This window comes from Zootoca vivipara, chromosome 6 (assembly GCF_963506605.1).
Source record: "Zootoca vivipara chromosome 6, rZooViv1.1, whole genome shotgun sequence".
In the NCBI taxonomy this organism is placed as follows: domain Eukaryota; kingdom Metazoa; phylum Chordata; class Lepidosauria; order Squamata; family Lacertidae; genus Zootoca; species Zootoca vivipara.
In genome coordinates, this window is record NC_083281.1 from 7,013,939 (window position 1) to 7,035,159 (window position 21,221).

Below are 21,221 nucleotides of genomic sequence, written 5' to 3' on the forward strand. Positions count from 1 at the left end.
GCTTCCATTTCCCTGCGAGATATCTGCAAGGAGGATAGAAAGGGTTGGTGAAGCAACCTTTGTTTTTAGCAAATGATGCCACTTGGTTAACACACACACACACACACGAGGGGGGAGGAACCAGCACGCGCCATCCTTCCTCCAGCGTTTTCCTGTACCGGATGCTCAATATCTCTCTAATCAAAACGGATGGTGCTGAACACCTCCTCCCCACCCACGTATCTCGTTGCTCCCCCATCCCCGGCACACAAAAGCAACAGCAATTAAGCCGGCTTTAAGTGGGTTTAAGCTTTCCGCAGATTGCCACCGGGGTGCGGCGTTGGAAATTAAAGCAAAAAAATACCTTGGAGAGCAACGTCGCGCGCGGAAGCAAAGCCATGCACGGCTAGGCGGAGGCGCATAGCCAGCGAGACACCGATTTATCCGGGGAGAGAGAGGGGGAGGGTGGCGGAGATGGGGGGAAAGAAGAAGCAAGGCTGGTGAAGGCCAGGTCGGATTCATCGGGTAACCGCACATGCAGCCAGCTCGTCTACCGAAGCGCTGCTTTTCGGGGCTAAGGCATTTGGCACCCGAAGGAGAGGCTTTGTGCATAAAGCAGGATGCGCTGCTGGGATTTGGACAGAACGGTCTGAGTATCAAATGCGGATGCAGTAAGTAGAGAATAATTTGCTTCTATTGGAATAACGGCATGGCGGTGGCTGTGCAAAATGCTCTCTCTCCTCCCCCCCCCCGCCCCACTTTACCCAGCACAATGTTGATGGCAGGAAAGCTGTGAGATTACATGATGCTGTGGCGTAGGCAATTGCGCAGCCGAATATCTTCGAACGGAACGGAGACCCTGAGATGTCGCTGGGAGGGGGGTGGGGAAGGGTTGGCGGAAGATGCGTTCTAGAGAGAAGCAGAAAGAAAGGTAAAATGGCACCTGCTTTTACAGCGTTAAGTGAGCTGTCAGCTCCGGTAAAGAATGGTTATAAATCGGCTCAGCTTTCTGTTAGCCCGGAAGAAAAGGGAAAGAAGGCTCAGAAGAATCAGGGCCTTATTGTGCTAACTAAGCACACCGCAACCATGCTGAGCGTTTACGTTGGCCCATTTTGGGGCATTCGAAGGCAGGCAGCCTTCAAGCTCAGCCTTGTTGCTTCAGTCTCTGCCATCTCTCAGCAATGCCAGTGATCTGCTGCTCAAGCACAGCAGCTTCCTCTAGAGACAGAGCCCTTCCAGGTTGCTGTGGTCTGCAACATAGTCTTTGGCACGAGAATCATAATGTGTTAGCGGTGGGCTGGCTCCGTTTTGGTTTGTTCTGGGATGTTTCCCCAATGCTACCAAAAACCACTGCTTGCTGTAGTAGCGCATCCAAGGCAGCACATAAATAAACCCAAGCATATGTGCTGTGAAAAGGGTGCAGGGTTTCAGCAGAAAGTTGCAGGGCACTCGCTGGCTGCAAACGGAGGAGTGTGGCTGCCCTAAAACCTTTGCAAGAGCAAACGGTATTGAAAATGGGTTTGGGCATAGGTTGTTCCAATAGCATCAGAAGTGCTAATCATCACCCGTGTGCAAAATAATGTCTGGAGGACCCCTGAAAATTCTAGTCCTCATGATCTTTAACAAAGGCCCTTTGTTAAATAGGAACACAAAAAGCTGATAGACCCTTGGTCCATCTAGCTCAGGCATCCCCAAACTTCGGCCCTCCAGATGTTTTGGACTACAGTTCCCATCTTCCCTGACCACTGGTCCTGTTAGCTAGGGATCATGGGAGTTGTAGGCCAAAACATCTGGAGGGCCACAGTTTGGGGATGCCTGATCTAGCTAAGTATTGCTACACTTGTTGTTGTGTTGTTTAGTCATTTAGTCGTGTCCGACTCTTCGTGACCCCATGGACCATAGGACGCCAAGCACTCCTGTCTTCTTGCTATACTTAAAAAAAGGTAAAAGTAAAGGACCCCTGGATGGTTAAGTCCAGTCAAAGGCAGCTATGGGCTTGTGGCACTCATCTTGCTTTCAGGTCGAGGGAGCCGGCGTTTGTCCGCAGACAGCTTTCTGGGTCATGTGGCCACATTACTAAATAATAATAATAATAATTTATTATTTATACCCCACCCATCTGGCTGGGTTTCCCCAGCCACCCTGGGCGGCTTACAACAGAAAAATGAAATAAAACAATTAAACATTAAAAGCCTCCCTAAACAGGGTTGCCTTCAGATGTCATCTAAAAATCTGGTAGCTGTTTTTCTCTTTGACATCTGATGGGAGGGCGTTCCACAGGACAGGCGCCACCACCGAGAAGGCCCTCTGCCTGGTTCCCTGCAACTTGGCTTCTCGCAACGAGGGAACCGTCAGAAGGCCCTCGGTACTGGACCTCAGTGTCCGGGCAGAACGATGGAGGTGGAGACGCTCCTTCAGGTATACTGGACCGAGGCCATTTAGGGCTTTAAAGGTCAGCACCAACACTTTGAACTGTGCTCGGAAACGTACTGGGAGCCAATGTAGATCTTTCAAGACTGGTGTTATGTGGTCTCGGTGGCCGCTCCCAGTCTGGCACAACGGGACACCGTGATGGAAGCCAGAGCGCATGGAAATGCCGTTTACGTTCCTGCCGCAGCAGTACCTATTTATCTGCTTGCACTGGCATGCTTTCGAACTGCTAGGTTGGCAGGAGCTGGGACCGAGCAACGGGAGCTCACCCGTTTCAGGGATTTGAACTGCTGACCTTCTGATCAGCAAGCCCAAGAGGCTCAGTGGTTTAGACCACAGTGCCACCCGTCTACACTAGCTGGCAGCAGACAGATGAGTCTTTACCAGCTGTGACCAGTGGTTTGTGCAGCATTGCTTTCGATTCCCAGCAAAGCCTAACAATGTAACTGCATTGCTCACATTCAAGTCATGTTCATCTTGCCTTTTTCACTCCTTCCAACCCTCCGCCAAATCAGTTTTACGTTGTAAGCTCCTTGGGGACACGGAACTGCCCTGAGCTACTTTGGTACATCGTTGCAAACTGCTTAGAGGGTTTCCTCACAATCAAGTGATATATAATTTCTGTGAAATAAAATGATGGATCAGGCCAATGGGGTCTGATGGATCAGGCCAATGGCTTGTCTAGTCCAGCATCCTGTTCTCACAGCAGCCAGGGGACACGGGTGGCACTGTGGTCTAAACCAAGCCTCTTGGGCTTGCCAATTTGAAGGTTGGGGGTTCGAATCCCCGTGACGGGGGGTGAGCTGCCGTTGCTCTGTTCCAGCTCTGAAAGTATGGTGGACTTTATTGATGTTCAACTCTCTCAAGTAGGTCCCAGGGTAGAAACATAAAACAAAACTCTGCCCTAAAGGTTGTGCGACCAGCACAGGAGGTGGGTAAAATGTGGAATTAAAACTGTAAGCTGATGCGACATCAAACAAACCAGGAACAAGAAGCATGAGAACGGCGGCTTGCTAAGGCATTAGTACCCCTCTGGAAACCAGTTCGAGGAGACTTTGGAATCCCAAAACACAGGAAGAAATTTGGAGGGGGTGAAAAATCTCTCGGGAAGGAGCGCTGGGTGCTTCTTCGAAGCATCTCTCATAGTAGCAGTTCCTTCCTCTTGAACTGGAATGAGGAAACTTGGGGCAGAGTGTGATATTACAGGCTTCTCTATCCGGCACCAATGACTCTCTTCAAGTTTCCCACCATCTCTCGAGTCTGTGTATTTCAGCCCCACACCATGACCCTCCTTGAGTGCTATTATTATTGTTGTTATTGTTGTTATTAATTTATTTATACCTCACCCATCTGGCTGGGTTTCCCCAGCCACTCTGGGCAGCTCCCAACAGAACATTAAAAACACAGTAAAAAAAAAATCAAACATTAAAAACATCCCTAAACAGGGCTGCCTTCAGATGTCTTCTAAAAGCCAGATAGTTGCTTATTTCCTTGACATCTGAGGGGAGGGCGTTCCACACAGGGTGGGTGCCACCACCGAGAAGGCCCTCTGCCTGGTTCCCTGTAACCTCACTTCTCGCGGGGAGGGGACCGCCAGAAGACCCTCGGAGCTGGAGCTCTGTGTCTGGGCTGAATGATGGAGGTGGAGACGCTCCTTCAGGGATACAGGCCCATATAGCGCTTTAAAGGTCAGCACCAACACTTTGAACTGTGCTCCAAAACGTCCTAGGAGCCAATGTAGGTCTTTCAGGACCAGTGTTACATGGTCTCGGCGGCCGCTCCCAGTCACCAGTCTAGCTGCTGCATTGTGGATTAGTTGTAGTTTCTGGGTCACCTTCAAAGGTAGCCCCACGTAGAGCGCATTGCAGTAGTCCAAGCGAGAGATAACTAGAGCATGCACCACTCTGGCGAGACAGTCTGCAGGCAGGGAGGGTCTCAGCCTGCGAACCAGATGGATCTGATAGACAGCTGCCCTGGACACAGAATTGACCTGCGCTTCCATGGACATCTGTGAGTCCAAAATGACTGCCAGGCTGCGCACCTGGTCCTTCAGGGGCACAGTTACCCTATTCAGGACCAGGGAGTTCCCCCACACTTTTGCCTGCCTTATACCGAATCCAACCGTAGGTGTATCTAGTTCAGTACCGTACTGTCTGCACCTACTGACAGCATCTCTCCAGGAAACTTCTGAGTTTTGTGTGGCTGCAATGCAGGATACTGAGCAAAGTTCTCCACCCCATCCTTTATTGATTTGATTTACCAATATTAGATTTTTTAAAATATGTATTGACTTGCATTCTTTGTGGCCCTGTTGTGTGTTGCCTTGACATATATGAAAGGAAAAACGGTATACAAACCTAATAAGTAATAAATTTATTATTCCAAACTTTGCCTGTGAAGGAATGCACCTCCAAAAATGCTCCAAAAATAAAATAAAATAAAATAGAACATTTGCATCTTCTTTTGCAGACTGAGCTCAACAGCAAGTTAACTTTGCCGTGCTTCCGAATCCTTTATCCGAAGCAGCATGGGGACTACTGAGGCCACCCTGCGTATGGAAAACGTGGATGTGAAAGAGGAATGGCAAGATGAAGACTTCCCCAGGTTGGTTCCTGCAGCTGTTTGTTGTTTTTTAATTTATTTAAGATGCTTGAAGCAGCTCAAGCCCTCCCTATGCAAAAATATGCAAGTAGCCGTTGTTATAAGAAAAAATTGGGGTTGGCTTTTGCAGCGCAAACCCCCCATCGATGGATGTCCCCCTGAGTCCGTGATCGGTGAGAGAAGAATGGATGGGGACAGGATCCAGTGAAAACAAAGCAGATCTTTGTTTTTCTGTTGCGACATAGTTCCTCTGCGCTTTGCAAGGAGGTCAGAACCCAGAACAAAAGCGTGTAAGAACTTTTAAAGGCTTTAGCAATTGCCCAAGCCCTTAGCCCAGGGGTAGGTAACCCAAGGCCCGGGGGCCGGATGCAGCCCAATCGCCTTCTCAGTCCGGCCTGTGGACGGTCTGGGAATCAACGTGTTTTTACATGAGTAGAATGTGTCCTTTTATTTGAAATGCATATGCCTTATTTGAAATGCATATGGGTTATTTGTGGGGCATAGGAATTCCTTCATTTCCCCCCCCCCCCAAATATAGTCCAGCCCACCACATGGTCTGAGAGATGGTGGACCGGCCCACAGCTGAAAAAGGTTACTGACCCCTGCCTTAGCCAAAGAGCATCCAAAATTATCACACAAGGGTCACAGAGCGAGGCGGGTCTACAACAGAAATTTGAGAGTGTGGCTTGTCTGTCAGGATACCTGATAATGTTTGCTGATCGCCCTACCTTGGCCAGATTAGGCACTGATGATAATCATTGTTTGGATGGGGGGCTTTTATCCATTTCCGCAGTCACACAATCAATCAATCAATCAATCAATCAGTAACTGAACTGGGTTCCACACAGTCACAAAAACAAATGAACCGAAAAAGCCTCAAAAACAAAAACGCAAAAACAAAAGCACCAAACTTAATCCGTTTGACTTCCGAAATGTTCGAAAACCAAGGCACACCTTCTGATTGGTGCAGGCGCCCCAGAAACAATAGCCGACAGCCGCATCGGACGTTCGGCTTCCGAAAAACATTTGAAGACCGGAACACTTATTTCCGGGTTTTCAGTGTTTGGGAACCAAGGCGTTTGAGAACCAAGGCGTTTGAGAACCAAGGTCCCACTGTACTATGCATCTCTCTGTCTGCTGTTTAACGGAAATTATGTTATTACATATGTCGAAAACGAAACAGAAAATAGCACCCTCGTTTATGTAGCATCGTTGGCCGATGTTTCGCGTGATTTCCATCCCTGATCTCAGGCGGACATGGAAATCGCGGAATTTTCCAGCCCCGTTTCCAGAGGGATTCTCCAATGTCCCTCACCAAAGCATGCATGTGCACACAAATGCAGGGAAGCTACAGGAAGTTCATGTAATGTCCTAAAATGAAATGGGCACATGACGAGGGCGCACGGGCATCGGCAGCTGTAATCTAACATGGCTCAGGGGAGTGAAGGCATCACTTTTGCATGGAGCATGCTTCTTACTGAGATCCTATTGATGGCCACAGTGATCCTGTTCTTCCTAAGACAGTAGTCTCCCTGTCTAGTGCCAGCTGCCAAGGCAAAAGTCGCTGCAGCAGATGGAACCAACAAGACATGCCATCTCCTGTCTTCCTTTACACACCATCATTAGCTTAGTGCTCTGTCTATGAAAGGCACAGCTGCACAAGGGGCTAAGAAATGCCTTTTCTAGTCACTGGTAAGGCAGGGAAGGGCCTGCGATTCAGTGGGAAGGCACAGGCTTTGCAATGCAGAATATCTTGGGTTCAATCCTGGGAACCTCCAGCTATTTATTAACTTATCAGATTCTCCTATATAGAATCATAGAATCACAGAGTTGGAAGAGACCACAAGGGCCATCCAGTCCAACCCCCTGCCAAGCAGGAAACACCATCAAAGCATTCTTGACATATGCCTGTCAAGCCTCTGCTTAAAGACCTCCAAAGAAGGAGACTCCACCACACTCCTTGGTAGCAAATTCCACTGCCGAACAGCTCTTACTGTCCGGAAGAAAGAAGACTCCACCTAAACATTAGGAAGAACTTCCTGACAGTAAGAGCTGTTCGGTAGTGGAATTTGCTACCAAGGAGTGTGGTGGAGTCTCCTTCTTTGGAGGTCTTTAAGCAGAGGCTTGACAGGCATATGTCAAGAATGCTTTGATGGTGTTTCCTGCTTGGCAGGGGGTTGGACTGGATGGCCCTTGTGGTCTCTTCCAACTCTATGATTCTATGATTCTAAGTTCTTCCTAATGTTTAGGTGGAATCTTCTTTCTTGTAGCTTGAATCCATTGCTCCGTGTTCGCTTCTCTGGAGCAGCAGAAAACAACCTTTCTCCCTCCTCTATATGACATCCTTTTATATATTTGAACATGACTATCATATCACCCCTTAACTTTCTCTTCTCGAGGCTGAACATACCCAGCTCCCTAAGCCATTCCTCATAAGGCATCGTTTCCAGGCCTTTGACCATTTTGGTTGCCCTCTTCTGGACACGTTCCAGCTTGTCAGTATCCTTCTTGATTCATATCCTGCCATTCTTCCCCTAGGGGCAAAACATGCCCATGATTAAGCGAAAGTGTTGGTTTTTTTTAAGGGGGTAAAGGACCCCTGGACGGTTAAGTCCAGTCCAAGGCGACTATGGGGTTGCGGTGCTCATCTCGCTTTCAGGACAAGGGAGCCGGCGTTTGTCCGCGGACAGTCTTCCAGGTCACGTGGTCAGTGCTTTTTTGTGGGGGGGATGCAGGGGTACGCACACCACTAAACATTTTGTGAATCTACGTTTGGCCTCCTTGAGGGGCAGGAATATGAGTAGGAAAATGAAAGTACCCCTAAACTTTTTTTTTAGTAACAAAAAAAAAAGAGCACTGCATATGGCCAGCATGACTAAACCGCTTCTGGCACAACGGGGCACCGTGACGGAAACCAGAGTGCACGGAAATGCCGTTTACCTCCCCCCCCCCCCCGAGCGGTGCCTATTTATCTACTCACCCCAGTGTGCTTTCGAATTGCTAGGTTGGCAGGAGCTGGGACAGAGCAAGGGGAGCTCAAAGGCGACTCGCGGGGATTCGAACCGCCATCCTTCTGATCAGCAAACCCAAGAGGCTCAGGGGTTTACACCACAGCACCACCGATTAAGCAAACAAACAAATGATTTGCTTAATCCATGATTAAGCAAACAAACAAATAACAACACAGTCACATCGTATATAGGCCATTGACTCACACGACTTCAACCTTGAACTCAAAAGGAGCACAAAATGGGGAACTCACAAAGCTCCTTTTGAGCCCAGTTTCCACAGAGCAGACAGCCAGGAATTGTGCTTCAGCATCTGGCACTAACTGAGATAGCTAAGGAAACAAACTTTTGGGGTGCGCTGGTTTCCGGAAGCCGCAAAACTAATGCGGCAGCCACTCTAGCTCAAAAGCAAGTCCCCCTGAGTTGCATGGGTATCTGCACTGACTGGCAGCAGCTCTCCATTATTTCAGGCGGGAATATCCTGCCTGCAAAGCTGATGACTTACCATGGAGATGTGGTCCTTCTTAAAGTTATGCAATTGCAGGGGGCTGGACTGGATGACCCCTTGGGGTCCCTTCCACCTCCAAAATCCTATGATTCTATAAGCCACGTGGTCAGACATTTTTAACGGCCTGATCGGCAGGATGCATTTGAGATGGGAAAGTGATGCCGGGGAAAGGGAGGCTTCCCCTTTGGAAAACCAAAATAAAGCAAAGCAGAAAGGAGCTTGTGTAATTACGTCAGCACCTCCCGAAAGTATGTGCTCATGCGCTTAGCAGATATTAATCCATCTGGCCGCACAGGTCCCAAGTGGCCAGTATGGCGAGAGGGAATCCGGGCGAGGCAAACCGAGCCATTTGCCAAAAGCAGGGATAAATTAATACGTCTCTAACAACGGGGTGGGTTGGGGAGAGGACATTTCCAGCCCCCGACCCCCACCGGATGCAAAGGAGATGTGCAGAATGACATGTCCCGGCTCTCGAGCGCGAGAATGAGCTGAGGCATACAGATGTGGAAAGATCCCCCTCTCTCCCCCCCCCAAACCCAAAAAGAGGGTTAAGTGTCTGTCTTGGCTGCTTGAGAGATGCCGCCCCCCCTGTTAGCAAGCCCAAGTGATGCTCACGCAGGCTGGGATGCAGGGAGCATGCTCAGTGAGTTGCTCCCGGCAAGATTAGAGGAGGCAGGCACCATAACAGAGGCAGAGAGGGAAGCATCATATGATCAGCGCAGCCCGAAATGGTGACACATGACCAGCTGGGTCGATTCAAGAAAGTCCAGAGGAGAAGAGAGGGGAGGGGAGGGGAGGGAGAATTGGCATAAGCGCAGGCCGAAAGAAGCGACGAAGCTTTTGAGCCTGGAAACTGGGAGTTATCGCAGTCAAGAGCTGCACTTGTCTAGGAGGTAAGGTAAAGGAGGAAGCTTTTCTTTTCATCCTCTCTGCATCCATTTAATAGCCTTTGCTGCCTCTTAATCTCCCCTTACATATACTGCGCACAGCCAAGACAGACAGATGCATTTATTGATGATGATGCTTGGATGCTAAAAGCATAGAGGTCAAACCTGCTAAATTTGCCCCTCTAAATAACCTGCTTGTGTGCTTATGAGTTGTCATCTGCGCTTCTTCCCCTTCTGCGTTATTGCAGAGATGGGGTAAAGGAAAAATTGCTGTTTCGTTTTAAAATGAATGTACCTTTGAAACAAGCATATTTCGTAACACACAACCACTGCTTCAGGAAGAGGAGGGTGGGATTATGCTGTAATCCACGTAATTGCATCATTTACTTTGCTTCCGCCAGCCTTATGCTGAGGCCTGGCAAAAAAAAAGGGCAGGATAGGTGCTGCCCTTTATGGCTTTAACTCTTTGAGGGCTGTGTGGGTGGCGACTTCTCCACCCTCCCAACTGCCAGAGATTTGGAATCGTTTTGGCTTCATCTTTTAAATATCTCGAGTGCTCGGAATGTGAACTACTGTAGTTTGGTTAACAAAGTTCACTGAATTAGCCCCCCCCCCCCCGAATTGCCGAGCGGACGAAACGTGAATTAAGTTCACTTTTGAACAATTTCGAGTTCAAGTTCATTTTCTTCCATGTGTGTGTATGGGTTTGATTGTTTTTACCCATTAGGCTCCAAATGTTGTTGGATTCTCAACTCTCATGAGCCCCTGAAACCAGCATGACCAATGGTTAGGGATGATAGGAGCTCATCAGTTTTGTGTTTTTCCAGTATCTGTAAGATACGTCTGGAATTTCCAAGACATAGCCGGCATTCTGCCCTTGTTGTAAACAGTGTCTGGGCAAAAATCGCTGAACTGTCCGGGAAAATCTGGATGTATGGCAGCCCATGTCAGAAGTGTCGATTTTGGCAAAATTCATTTTAAAAAGCTCACAAACTTCTTCTCTCTTTTTTGAGATTTTGCATTAAAAAAAAAGTTCAACAACTTTGTGTCCAGATTTTTACTTTTTGAAATATGGCTGTAAGGTACACCAATGATTTGGGGGGGGGTTGTTACTATTAATAATTACAGTATATAATGTTTATTGTCTTTGATTCTCTCCACAACCCCCCTTCTTTTTCATCGTAAAATTTGCAGATAAAAATAATAATTTCAGAAAAGGGAGTTGGAGCCCGACACCACCTGAAAGTAATATATATCCTTCTTGAACTGTGGTGCCCAGAACTGGACACAGTACTCCTCACCTGGAGTACTGTGTCCAGTTCTGGGCACCACAGTTCAAGAAGGATACTGACAAACTGGAACGTGTCCAGAAGAGGGCAACCAAAACGGTCAAAGGCCTGGAAACGATGCCTTATGAGGAACGGCTTAGGGAGCTGGGTATGTTTAGCCTGGAGAAGAGAAGGTTAAGGGGTGATATGATAGCCATGTTCAAATATATAAAAGGATGTCATATAGAGGAGGGTGAAAGGTTTTCTGCTGCTCCAGAGAAGTGGACACGGAGCAATGGATTCAAACTACAAGAAAGAAGATTCCACTTAAACATTAGGAAGAACTTCCTGACAGTAAGAGCTGTTCGGCAGTGGAATTTGCTGCCAAGGAGTGTGGTGGAGTCTCCTTCTTTGGAGGTCTTTAAGCAGAGGCTTGACAGTCATCTGCCAGGAATGCTTTGATGGTGTTTCCTGCTTGGCAGGGGGTTGGACTGGATGGCCCTTGTGGTCTCTTCCAACTCTATGATTCTATATGTGTGTTATCGGGTGTTCACAACCGTTTGTTAATTGAAAAAGAAAAGAAAGCATAAGACTGACCTGGGAATACTTTTTAAACTTCTCTCTCTCTCTCCTTCGCCCATCACCCAACCTATAGACCTCTCCCCGAAGAGGCAGGAATGGAGTCATTGGGAAGCCCAGCTGAAGATGCCCTCGGTAAGTATGGGTTCAGGTGGGGCCCTGCTGCTCTCCCTCCCAACACAACAGGTTGGAACAAATGAGATGTAGATGATAAAATGGGCAGAAATTTAAATGGGGGGTGGGGTGGCAGAGAACTGCAGAGTTGGAAGGGACCCCAAGGGTCATCCAGCCCAACCCCTTGCAGTGCTGGAATTTTGAGCGCAAGACCATGGGATAGCGATTCAGAGAGGCCAGAGGACCACGAGCCAACACACAAATGCCAAAGGCGCTTGGAGAGACGGATGGTCTGCTAGATTGTGTCTGGAGGCGGTTGGAGGATGGGTGGCGGCTAACAGATTGAGGTTGAATCCTGACAAGACAGAAGTACTGTTTCGGGGGGGGGACAGGAGGCGGGCAGGTGTGGAGGACTCCCTGGTCCTGAATGGGGTAACTGTGCCCCTGAAGGACCAGGTGCGCAGCCTGAGAGTCATTTTGAACTCACAGCTCTCCATGGAGGCGCAGGTCAATTCTGTGTCCAGGGCAGCTGTCTACCAGCTCCATCTGGTACGCAGGCTGAGACCCTACCTGCCAGCAGACTGTCTCGCCAGAGTGGTGCATGCTCTAGTTATCTCCTGCTTGGGCTACTGCAATGCGCTCTATGTGGGGCTACCTTTGAAGGTGACCTGGAAACTGCAACCAATCCAGAATGAGGCAGCTAGACTGGTGACTGGGAGCGGCCGCCGAGACCACATAACATCGGTTCTGAAAGACCTACATTGGCTCCCAGTACATTTCCAAGCACAATTCAAAGTGTTGGTGCTGACCTTGAAAGCATTAAACGGCCTCAGCTCAGTATACCTGAAGGAGCATCACCACCCCTATCGTTCAGCCCGGACACTTAAGTCCAGCTCCAAGGGCCTTCTGGCAGTTCCCTCCCTGTGAGAAGTGAGGTTACAGGGAACCAGGCAGAGGGAAGCCAACTAGAGTGGCTGGGGAAACCCAGCCAGATGGGTGGGGTATAAATATATTAGTAGTAGTAGAGTAGTAGTAGTAGTAGTAGTGGTAGTGTAAGGGACCCAGGTGGCGCTGTGGGTTAAACCACAGAGTCTAGGGCTTGCTGTTCAGAAGGTCGGCGGTTCAAATCCCTGCGACGGGGTGAGCTCCCATTGCTCGGTCCCAGCTCCTGCCCACCTAGCAATTCGAAAGCACATCAAAGTGCAAGTAGATAAATAGGGACCGCTCCGGCGGGAAGGTAAACGGTGTTTCTGTGCGCTGCTCTGGTTCGCCAGAAGCAGCTTTGTCATGCTGGCCACATGACCCGGAAGCTGTCTGCGGACAAACGCCAGCTCCCTCGGCCTATAGAGCGAGATGAGCGCCGCAACCCCAGAGTCGGACACGACTGGACCTGATGGTCAGGGGCCCCTTTACCTTTACCCTTTATTAGTAGTAGTAGTAGTAGTACAGTACAAGTTACTTTTGAACTGACTCGTTCCCTCTCTTTCCAAATATAAAAATCTGCAGCTCCTCCGAACACGTTAAATTTTAGTAACGGGGCACATCACAAGCGGAAGACGCTCGTCGCCCCGGAAATCAACATTTCCTTGGACCAGAGTGAAGGCTCTCTCCTTTCAGACGATTTCCTGGACACTCCGGACGACCTAGACATCAATGTCGATGACATTGAAACCCCAGACGAGACCGATTCCCTTGAGTTCCTCGGGAACGGGAATGAACTGGAATGGGAGGGTAAGTAAAGGGGAATTTTAAAAAACCCTCCATGATATTTTATGCATTTTCATATGGCTTCGAGATGATAGCTGAGGACAAGAAGGAGCTGAAAACGTTGGGCCCCCCTCATGCAGATAGGTGGAATATCACCTACAGACACCCCCCCCATTAATATCCCCTATAGTCCTAAATGGACAGATCGTGAAGCTGAGGCTCCAATACTTTGGCCACCTCATGAGAAGAATCCTTGGAAAAGACCCTGATGTTGGGAAAGATTGAGGGCACTAGGAGAAGGGGACGACAGAGGACGAGATGGTTGGACAGTGTTCTCAAAGCTACGAATATGAGTTTGACCAAACTGCGGGAGGCAGTGCAAGACAGGAGTGCCTGGCGTGCTATGGTCCATGGGGTCACGAAGAGTCGGACACGACTAAACGACTAAACAACAACAACATAGTCCTAAATACTGTAGTGATGGGGATGAAATTTGGTTATTTCTCTATTGAAAAGGCAATCGTCCCTGTAGACCAGGGTTCAGCAACCTTTTTCAGCCGTGGGCCGGTCCACTGTCCCTCAGACCATGTGGGGGGCCGGGCTATATTTTTTGGGGGGGGGGGGGAATGAACGAATTCCTATGCCCCACAAATAAGCCACAGATGCATTTTAAATATAGCACACATTCTACTCATGTAAAAACACCAGGCAGGCCCCACAAATAACCCAGAGATGCATTTTAAATAAAGCACACATTCTACTCATGTGAAAACACCAGGCAGGCCCCACAAATAACCCAGAGATGCATTTTAAATAAAGCACACATTCTACTCATGTGAAAACACCAGGCAGGCCCCACAAATAACCCAGAGATGCATTTTAAATAAAGCACACATTCTACTCATGTGAAAACACCAGGCAGGCCCCACAAATAACCCAGAGATGCATTTTAAATAAAAGCAGGCATTCTACTCATGTAAAAACACCAGGCAGGCCCCACAAATAACCCAGAGATGCATTTTAAATAAAGCACACATTCTACTCATGTGAAAACACCAGGCAGGCCCCACAAATAACCCAGAGATGCATTTTAAATAAAAGCAGGCATTCTACTCATGTAAAAACACCAGGCAGGCCCCACAAATAACCCAGATATGCATTTAAAATAAAAGCAGGCATTCTACTCATGTAAAAACACCAGGCAGGCCCCACAAATAACCCAGAGATGCATTTTAAATAAAAGGACGCATTCTACTCATGTAAAACACGCTGATTTCCAGACTGTCCGCGGGCCGGATTGAGAAGGTGATTGGGCCGCATCCGGCCCATGGGCCTGAGGTTGCCTACCCCTGCTGTAGACTTTCAGAGCTTTCAGACTGTCAGACTGTCAGAGCTTTCAGACTTTCAGACTGTCAGGAAGTTCTTCCTAATCTTCAGGTGGAATCTTCTTTCTTGTAGTTTGAATCAATTGCTCTGTATCCGCTTCTCTGGAGCAGCAGAAAACAACCTTTCTCCCTCCTCTATATGACATCCTTTTATATATTTGAACATGGCTATCATATCACCCCTTAACCTTCTCTTCTCCAGGCTAAACATACCCAGCTCCCTAAGCCATTCCTCATAAGGCATCGTTTCCAGGCCTTTGACCATTTTGGTTGCCCTCCTCTGGACACATTCCAGCTTGTCAGTATCCTTCTTGAACTGTGGTGCCCAGAACTGGACACAGTATTCCAGGTGAGGTCTGACCAGAGCAGAATACAGTGGTACTATTACTTCCCTTGATCTAGATGCTATACTCCTATTGATGCAGCCCAGAATTGCATTGGCTTTTTTAGCTGCTGCATCACACTGCTGACTCATGTCAAGTTTGTGGTCTACCAAGACTCCTAGATCCTTTTCACCTGTACTGCTCTCAAGCCAGGTGTCACCCATCCTGTATTTGTGCCTTTCATTTTTTTTGCCCAAGTGTAGTACTTTACATTTCTCCTTGTTAAAATTCATCTTGTTTGCTTTGGCCCAGTTGTCCAATCTGTTAAGGTCATTTTGAAGTGTGATCCTGTCCTCTGGGGTATTAGCCACCCCTCCCAATTTGGTGTCATCTGCAAACTTGCTCAGGATGCCCTCATCTCCCAAACACTTTCTGTACAATCGAGTCTTGCTAGGGATGGTCTTTGTGAATTCCCACCCTCAGACGATACTCCTGTGGCCACAGCCAAAAACATGCCGGGAGACAGCGCGGACTTATTTGGAGATGGAGCCGGGGAAGGGGCCAGCGCCACAAACGGCCGCCTGTGGAGAACGGTCATCATTGGGGAACAGGAACACCGAATTGACCTGCAGATGATCAAACCGTACATGAAAGTGGTGACACACGGAGGTGAGGAGCATTGGGGGGGGGGCTTGCATTGTGGGGGGAGGATTTGTGTCGCTGGGTGTGCAAATGCATCGGTTAAGTTGTGCAATATCCAAGCAAGCAGCACCAGCAGCCAACTAAGCCCGGATATTGATTTGATGGGTGGATGGTGGTTAACAGATTGAGGTTGAACCCTGACAGGGTGTAGCCTTGTTTGCTAATAAAGGGTCCTTAAGTTGCGCCCAGGCAGGGACAGAGACAGTCAACAATGACACCGAGGGTTGAATCCAGAGAAAAAATTTAATTCTTAAATTTAAGAGACTCTTGGTGATCAAGCTTCATGACAAGAGTAAAGAAACACAAATTTGCAAAGCTTCTTATACACTTCTTGGGGTCCTTTCCCCCTCCTCTGTAAATGTGCGCACGCAAGGGGGTCACGGGTTACAAATCCATATTAGGAAAATCCGTATCCTGTCCTTCTCATAAACACAAAAGGGGGTCACAAGTACATATAAGGAAGATCCGTGTCCGGTCCTGTGCATAAACACATGCTGACTCATGCTACCCCGGTAGCATCCTCACTCAGCCTTGAGTGGGGGCTTGAATTTCTCTATCTTGCCTGCTCTTTGCGTCAGACTGCTAGCATCAGACAAGACAGTCATCCGGCCTTGATAGCTTAGCAGGGCATTCTGTCTTGCTATTGAATGCTTACACTTTGGCCCACTTTGGTGCACAGACGCAGAGGCAAAAAGGAAAGCATTTTAAGAAGCATTTTAGGGATATGGGGGGCTAAGCCATACAATTAGAATTATACAATGCAAACTGTATGATCAGATTTAGCTCAATAACACAATTGGCAAATCTCTCCCTTCAAGGGAAGTACTGTTTTCGGAGAACAAGGGGTGGGCAGGTGTGGGGGACTCCCTGGTCCTGAATGGGGCAACTGTGCCCCTGAAGGACCAGGTGCACAGCCTGGGGGTCATTTTGGATCCACAGCTGGACATGGAGGCACAGGTCAATTCTATGTTCCGGGCAGCTGTCTACCAGCTGCATCTGGTACACAGGATGAGACTCTCCCTACCCGCGGATTGTCTCGCCAGAGTGGTGCATGCTCTGGTTATCTCCCGCTTGTAGAGTGGCCGCCAGGACCATATAACACAGGGCCTGAAATTACGTTTCTGAGCGCAATTCAAAGTGTTGGTGCTGACCTTTAAAAGCCCTAAACGGCTTTGGTCCTGTATAACATGAAGGAGCATCGTTCAGCCCAGACACTGAGGTCCAGCTCCGAGGGCCTTATGGCAGTTCCCTCATTGTGAGAAGTGAGGTTACAGGGAACCAGGCAGAGGGCCTTCTCGGTGGTGGCACCCTCCCTGTGGAACGCCCTCCCATCAGATGTCAAGGCAGGGGCGTAGCCAGGATCAAAATTAGGGGGGCAAGGGGCGGGGGCAAGGGGCGGGAGGGGAGGGGCCACAGCGGAAATGTGGGTGGGGCCACGTGGCCTGCGCCTCCCAGGTCTTCGGAGGAGGCGGCCCCAGGCTCCCGCTCCCGGCGCAACTCTGAAGCTTCGCGCTGGGAGCGGGAGCCTGGGGCTGCCACACTGCGCCCCTCAGCCTTTGCTTCTATGGGGGGGCAATTGCCCCCTCCTGCCCCCCTGCCTACGCCCATGTGTCAAGGCAATAAACAACTACCTGACTTTTAAAAGACATCTGAAGGCAGCCCTGTTCAGGGCAGTTTTTAATGGTTGATGTTATATTGCGTCTTTAGTATTTTGGGGGGAGCCGCCCAGAGTAACTGAGCCAACCCAGTCAGATGGGTGGCATAATAATAATAATAATAATAATAATAATAATAATAATAATAATAATGTCGACTTATGGAACTGCCTGCCACAATATGTGGCGACAGCTGACAGGAAGCCAATCTGCTGGCCACAAGTGAGTCTCAGACTCGAGAGCTAAGAAACAGTTTAGAGGTTTCAAGTTTCCTGGAAGCATCTATCTACTGATGGCTGGAAACAGGTGCTAGGCTAGATGGACTCTTTCTGAAAGAGAGATTCACGGACAAGTTATCGTCTGTGGCTGTTAGGTGTTATAGCTAAACAACCCTCCCCCAACCCACTTTAATTAATTGAGGTCTGTTTTTATGCATATTGTGTTGTTTTTATGTTAGGCCTGGGAGGGCGGGACACAAATAAATTATTATTATTATTCGTTTCCTATCTGTTTCTCTCTCAGGTTATTACGGGGAAGGACTCAACGCCATCATCGTCTTTGCTGCCTGCTACCTGCCGGACAGCAGCCTGCCCGATTATCATTACATCATGGAGAACCTATTCTTGTGAGTGACTTTAACTTGCCTTCTGCTTGGAACGGAGGAGGGAAAACTTACTTTTGAGCTCCATTCGCATTCATCTCCCTAGCACCTCCTTTGCTTGGCCACGTCAGGGTGAAGATGGATGTGTTAAAATCAGGAAGGGTGGCGGTGCTGGGGGGCATTTTGGAAATAGCCCTTATTGCATTCAAAACACTCCCCCACCCCACCCCCAGCCAAGCTCTGCAAAAGTCATCACCTGGCTACAGCCGGCGATTTCACCAATCCGCACCCCAACATTTATTATTATTATTATTATTATTATTATTATTATTATTATTATTATTATTATTATATTGTATTTATCCTTTTCGAATCTATACATTTCACTAATTTTAACATCATTTTAAGGGACCCAGGTGGCTCTGTGGGTTAAACCACTGAGCCTAGGGCTTGCTGATCAGAAGGTCGGCGGTTCGAATCCCTGTGACGGGGTGAGCTCCCGTTGCTCGGTCCCAGCTCCTGCCAACCTAGCAGTGTGAAAGCACGTCAAAATGCAAGTAGATAAATAGGAACCGCTACAGTGGGAAGGTAAACGGCGTTTCCATGTGCTGCTCTGATTTGCCAGAAGCGGCTTTGTCATGCTGGCCACATGACCTGGAAGCTGTATGCCAGCTCCCTTGGCCAATAATGTGAGATGAGCGCGCAACCCCAGAGTCGGTCACGACTGGACAGGGGTCTCTTTACCTTTACCTTTTTAACATCATTTTAACATTTCAAAACTCGACTTCCTTCCCCCTCTTTCTGCGGTTCCTTACATCAATTTTTAATAACTTCTGCATCTCCAAATTAACTTAATTTACTCATTTATTCATCTACTTTAAATATATACCCTTATAAAACTGCAGGTTGTTATTACAATAATCCTGCCAATGTTTCCATCTGTTTACAATATATCTGAAAATATTCAGTAAGCCGTTTCCATTCTTTTATAAAAAGTTTGCTATCTCAATTTCTTATTTTCCCTAGTTAAGTTTCGCCATTTCTGCATATTCCATAAGTTTTTGTATCCATTCCTCCTTTGCTGGGACTTCTGCTTCTTTCCATTTTAGGGCGAGTAACATTATTGCCACATACAGTACATTAAGAAGTTTCTATGCAGTAGTTCTGTCCCTATAATTCCCAAAAGAAAAGCTTCTGGGTTTTGTTTGGTTTTACAAATGTTATTTTAAACATCCTTTTCAACATCCTTTATTTATTTTTCTGCCTCTGCTCTCCCCTCTCCCCTAACCACTAAGTTAGATAATGATAATAATCTTAATAATTTTATTGTTCATATGCTGCCCCCAGACACTCAGAGAGAAACAGCAAGTCCATTTAGAGCAACTGTGTTTTCATCCTTTCTGCAATAATAATAATAATAATAATAATAATAATAATAATAATTTATTATTTATACCCCGCCCCTCTGGCTGGGTTTCCCCAGCCACTCTGAGCAGCTCCCAACAGAAAAATGAAATAAAAAAATCTATTAAACATTAAAAGCCTCCCTAAACAGGGCTGCCTTCAGATGCCTTCTAAAAATCTGGTAGCTGTTTTCCTCTTTGACATCTGGGAGCAGCCACCGGGACCACATGACACCGGTCCTGAAAGACCTACCTTGACTCCCAGGACGTTTCCGAGCACAATTCAAAGTGTTGCTGATGACCTTTAAAGCCCTAAATGGCCTTGGCCCAGTATACCTGAAGAAGCGTCTCCACCCCCATCGTTCAGCCCAGACACTGAGGTCCAGCTCTGAGGACCTTCTGGCAGTTCCCTCCCTGCGAGAAGTGAGGTTATAGGGAACCAGGCAGAGGGCCTTCTTAGTGGTGGCACCTGCCCTGTGGAATGCCCTCCCGTTAGATGTCAAAGAAATAAATAACTATCTGACTTTTTGAAGACATCTGAAGGCAGCCCTGTTTAGGGAAGCTTTTAATGTTTAATTAATCATTGTATTTCAATATTTTGCTGGAAGCTGCCCAGATGGGCGGGGTATAAATAATTCCTCCTCCTCCTCCTCCTCCTCCTCCTCCTCCTCCTCCTCCTCCTCCTCCTCCTCCTCCTCCTCCTCCTCCTTCTTCTTCTTCTTCATTATCTGCTTCTGGTTTTCTAACAGGTATGTGATAAGCAGCTTGGAGTTGCTAGTGGCAGAGGATTATATGATTGTATACATGAACGGTGCCACGCCACGCCGAAGAATGCCCGGGATCGGCTGGCTGAAAAAATGCTACCAAATGATAGACAGAAGGTGAGGTTTTGTGGATTGAGTCCATGACAATGGGCCACGTTTTGCAGGGGATGAGGATTCACATATGTGTGTTTGTGTGTGTGCCAATTTAGTTCATAAGATTTGTACACCACTTGTCTGTAAAACAACAACAACCAAACAAACCTTCAAAGCAGTTTACAAAAACAAACAAACATATATTGTGAGAACTGAAGTCTAATAATATATGGAGATTCAAGATTCTCAACCCCTCATGCAGATGTAAACTCTTTACCGGAGTCTTCCACTGTCCTGAGTGGAAACCCAGCCAGATGGGCGTGGTAATAATAATAATAATAATAATAATAATAATAATAATAATAATAATTCATTTATCTACTTATTTATTTATTTATATCCCACCCATCTGGCTGGGTTTCCCCAACCACTCTGGGCAGCTTCCAACAAAATATTAAAAATACAATAAAACATCAGACATTAAAGATTTCCCTAAACAGGGAAGCTTTTAATGTTTAATAGTGAAATAATGTTTCCGAGCACAATTCAAAGTGTTGGTGCAGACCTTTTAAAGCCCTAAATGGCCTCGGTCCAGTATACCTGAAGGAGCGTCTCCACCCCCATCGTTCTGCCCGGACACTGAGGTCCAGTACCGAGGGCCTTCTGGCGGTTCCCTCGCTGCGAGAAGCCAAGTTACAGGAAACCAAGCAGAGGGCCTCCTCGGTAGTGGCACCCGCCCTGTGGAACGCCCTCCCAACAGATGTCAAAAAGAAAAATAACTACCAGACTTTTAGAGCAGTGTTTCCCAACCTTGTGCCTCCAGCTGTTTTTGGACTACAACTCCCATCATCCCTAGCTAGCAAGACCAATGGTCAGGAATGATGGGAATTGTAGTCTCAAAACATCTGGAGGCACAAGGTTGGGAAACACTGTTTTAGAGGACACCTGAAGGCAGCCCTGTTTAGGGAAGCTTTTAATCTTTAAGAAATTAGTGTATTTTAATATTTCTGTTGGAAGCCGCCCAGAGTGGCTGGGGAAACCCAGCCAGATGGGCGGGGTATAAATACCGTAACAACAACAACATGTTGTTGTTGTTGTTGTTGTTGTTGTTGTTGTTGTTATTTTAGTATTATTAGTGACCTAGGGTGCATAGGCCCAATTTTACTTCTTGCCCTAGAACTTTGAAACCATTCCTGCTGAAGGCAGTAGGATTT

The 21,221-nt window shown here is 47.7% G+C and overlaps 1 protein-coding gene across 2 annotated transcripts in view; it reads left to right on the forward strand.

Annotated features, from left to right (window-relative positions):
- Positions 1-250: 250 nt before the first annotated feature.
- The window catches only part of ATCAY (ATCAY kinesin light chain interacting caytaxin), a 38,073-nt gene continuing 17,102 nt past the window's right edge, over positions 251-21,221 (forward strand). For both annotated transcript variants that reach the window (XM_060275364.1, XM_060275365.1), the window contains exons 1-7: positions 251-650; positions 4,879-5,013; positions 11,337-11,395; positions 12,881-13,105; positions 15,273-15,458; positions 17,669-17,771; positions 19,900-20,031. In XM_060275364.1, the coding sequence (XP_060131347.1) occupies positions 4,937-5,013; positions 11,337-11,395; positions 12,881-13,105; positions 15,273-15,458; positions 17,669-17,771; positions 19,900-20,031 (782 nt within the window). In that variant the 5' untranslated portion in view covers positions 251-650; positions 4,879-4,936. The remainder of the gene's footprint in view (positions 651-4,878; positions 5,014-11,336; positions 11,396-12,880; positions 13,106-15,272; positions 15,459-17,668; positions 17,772-19,899; positions 20,032-21,221) is intronic.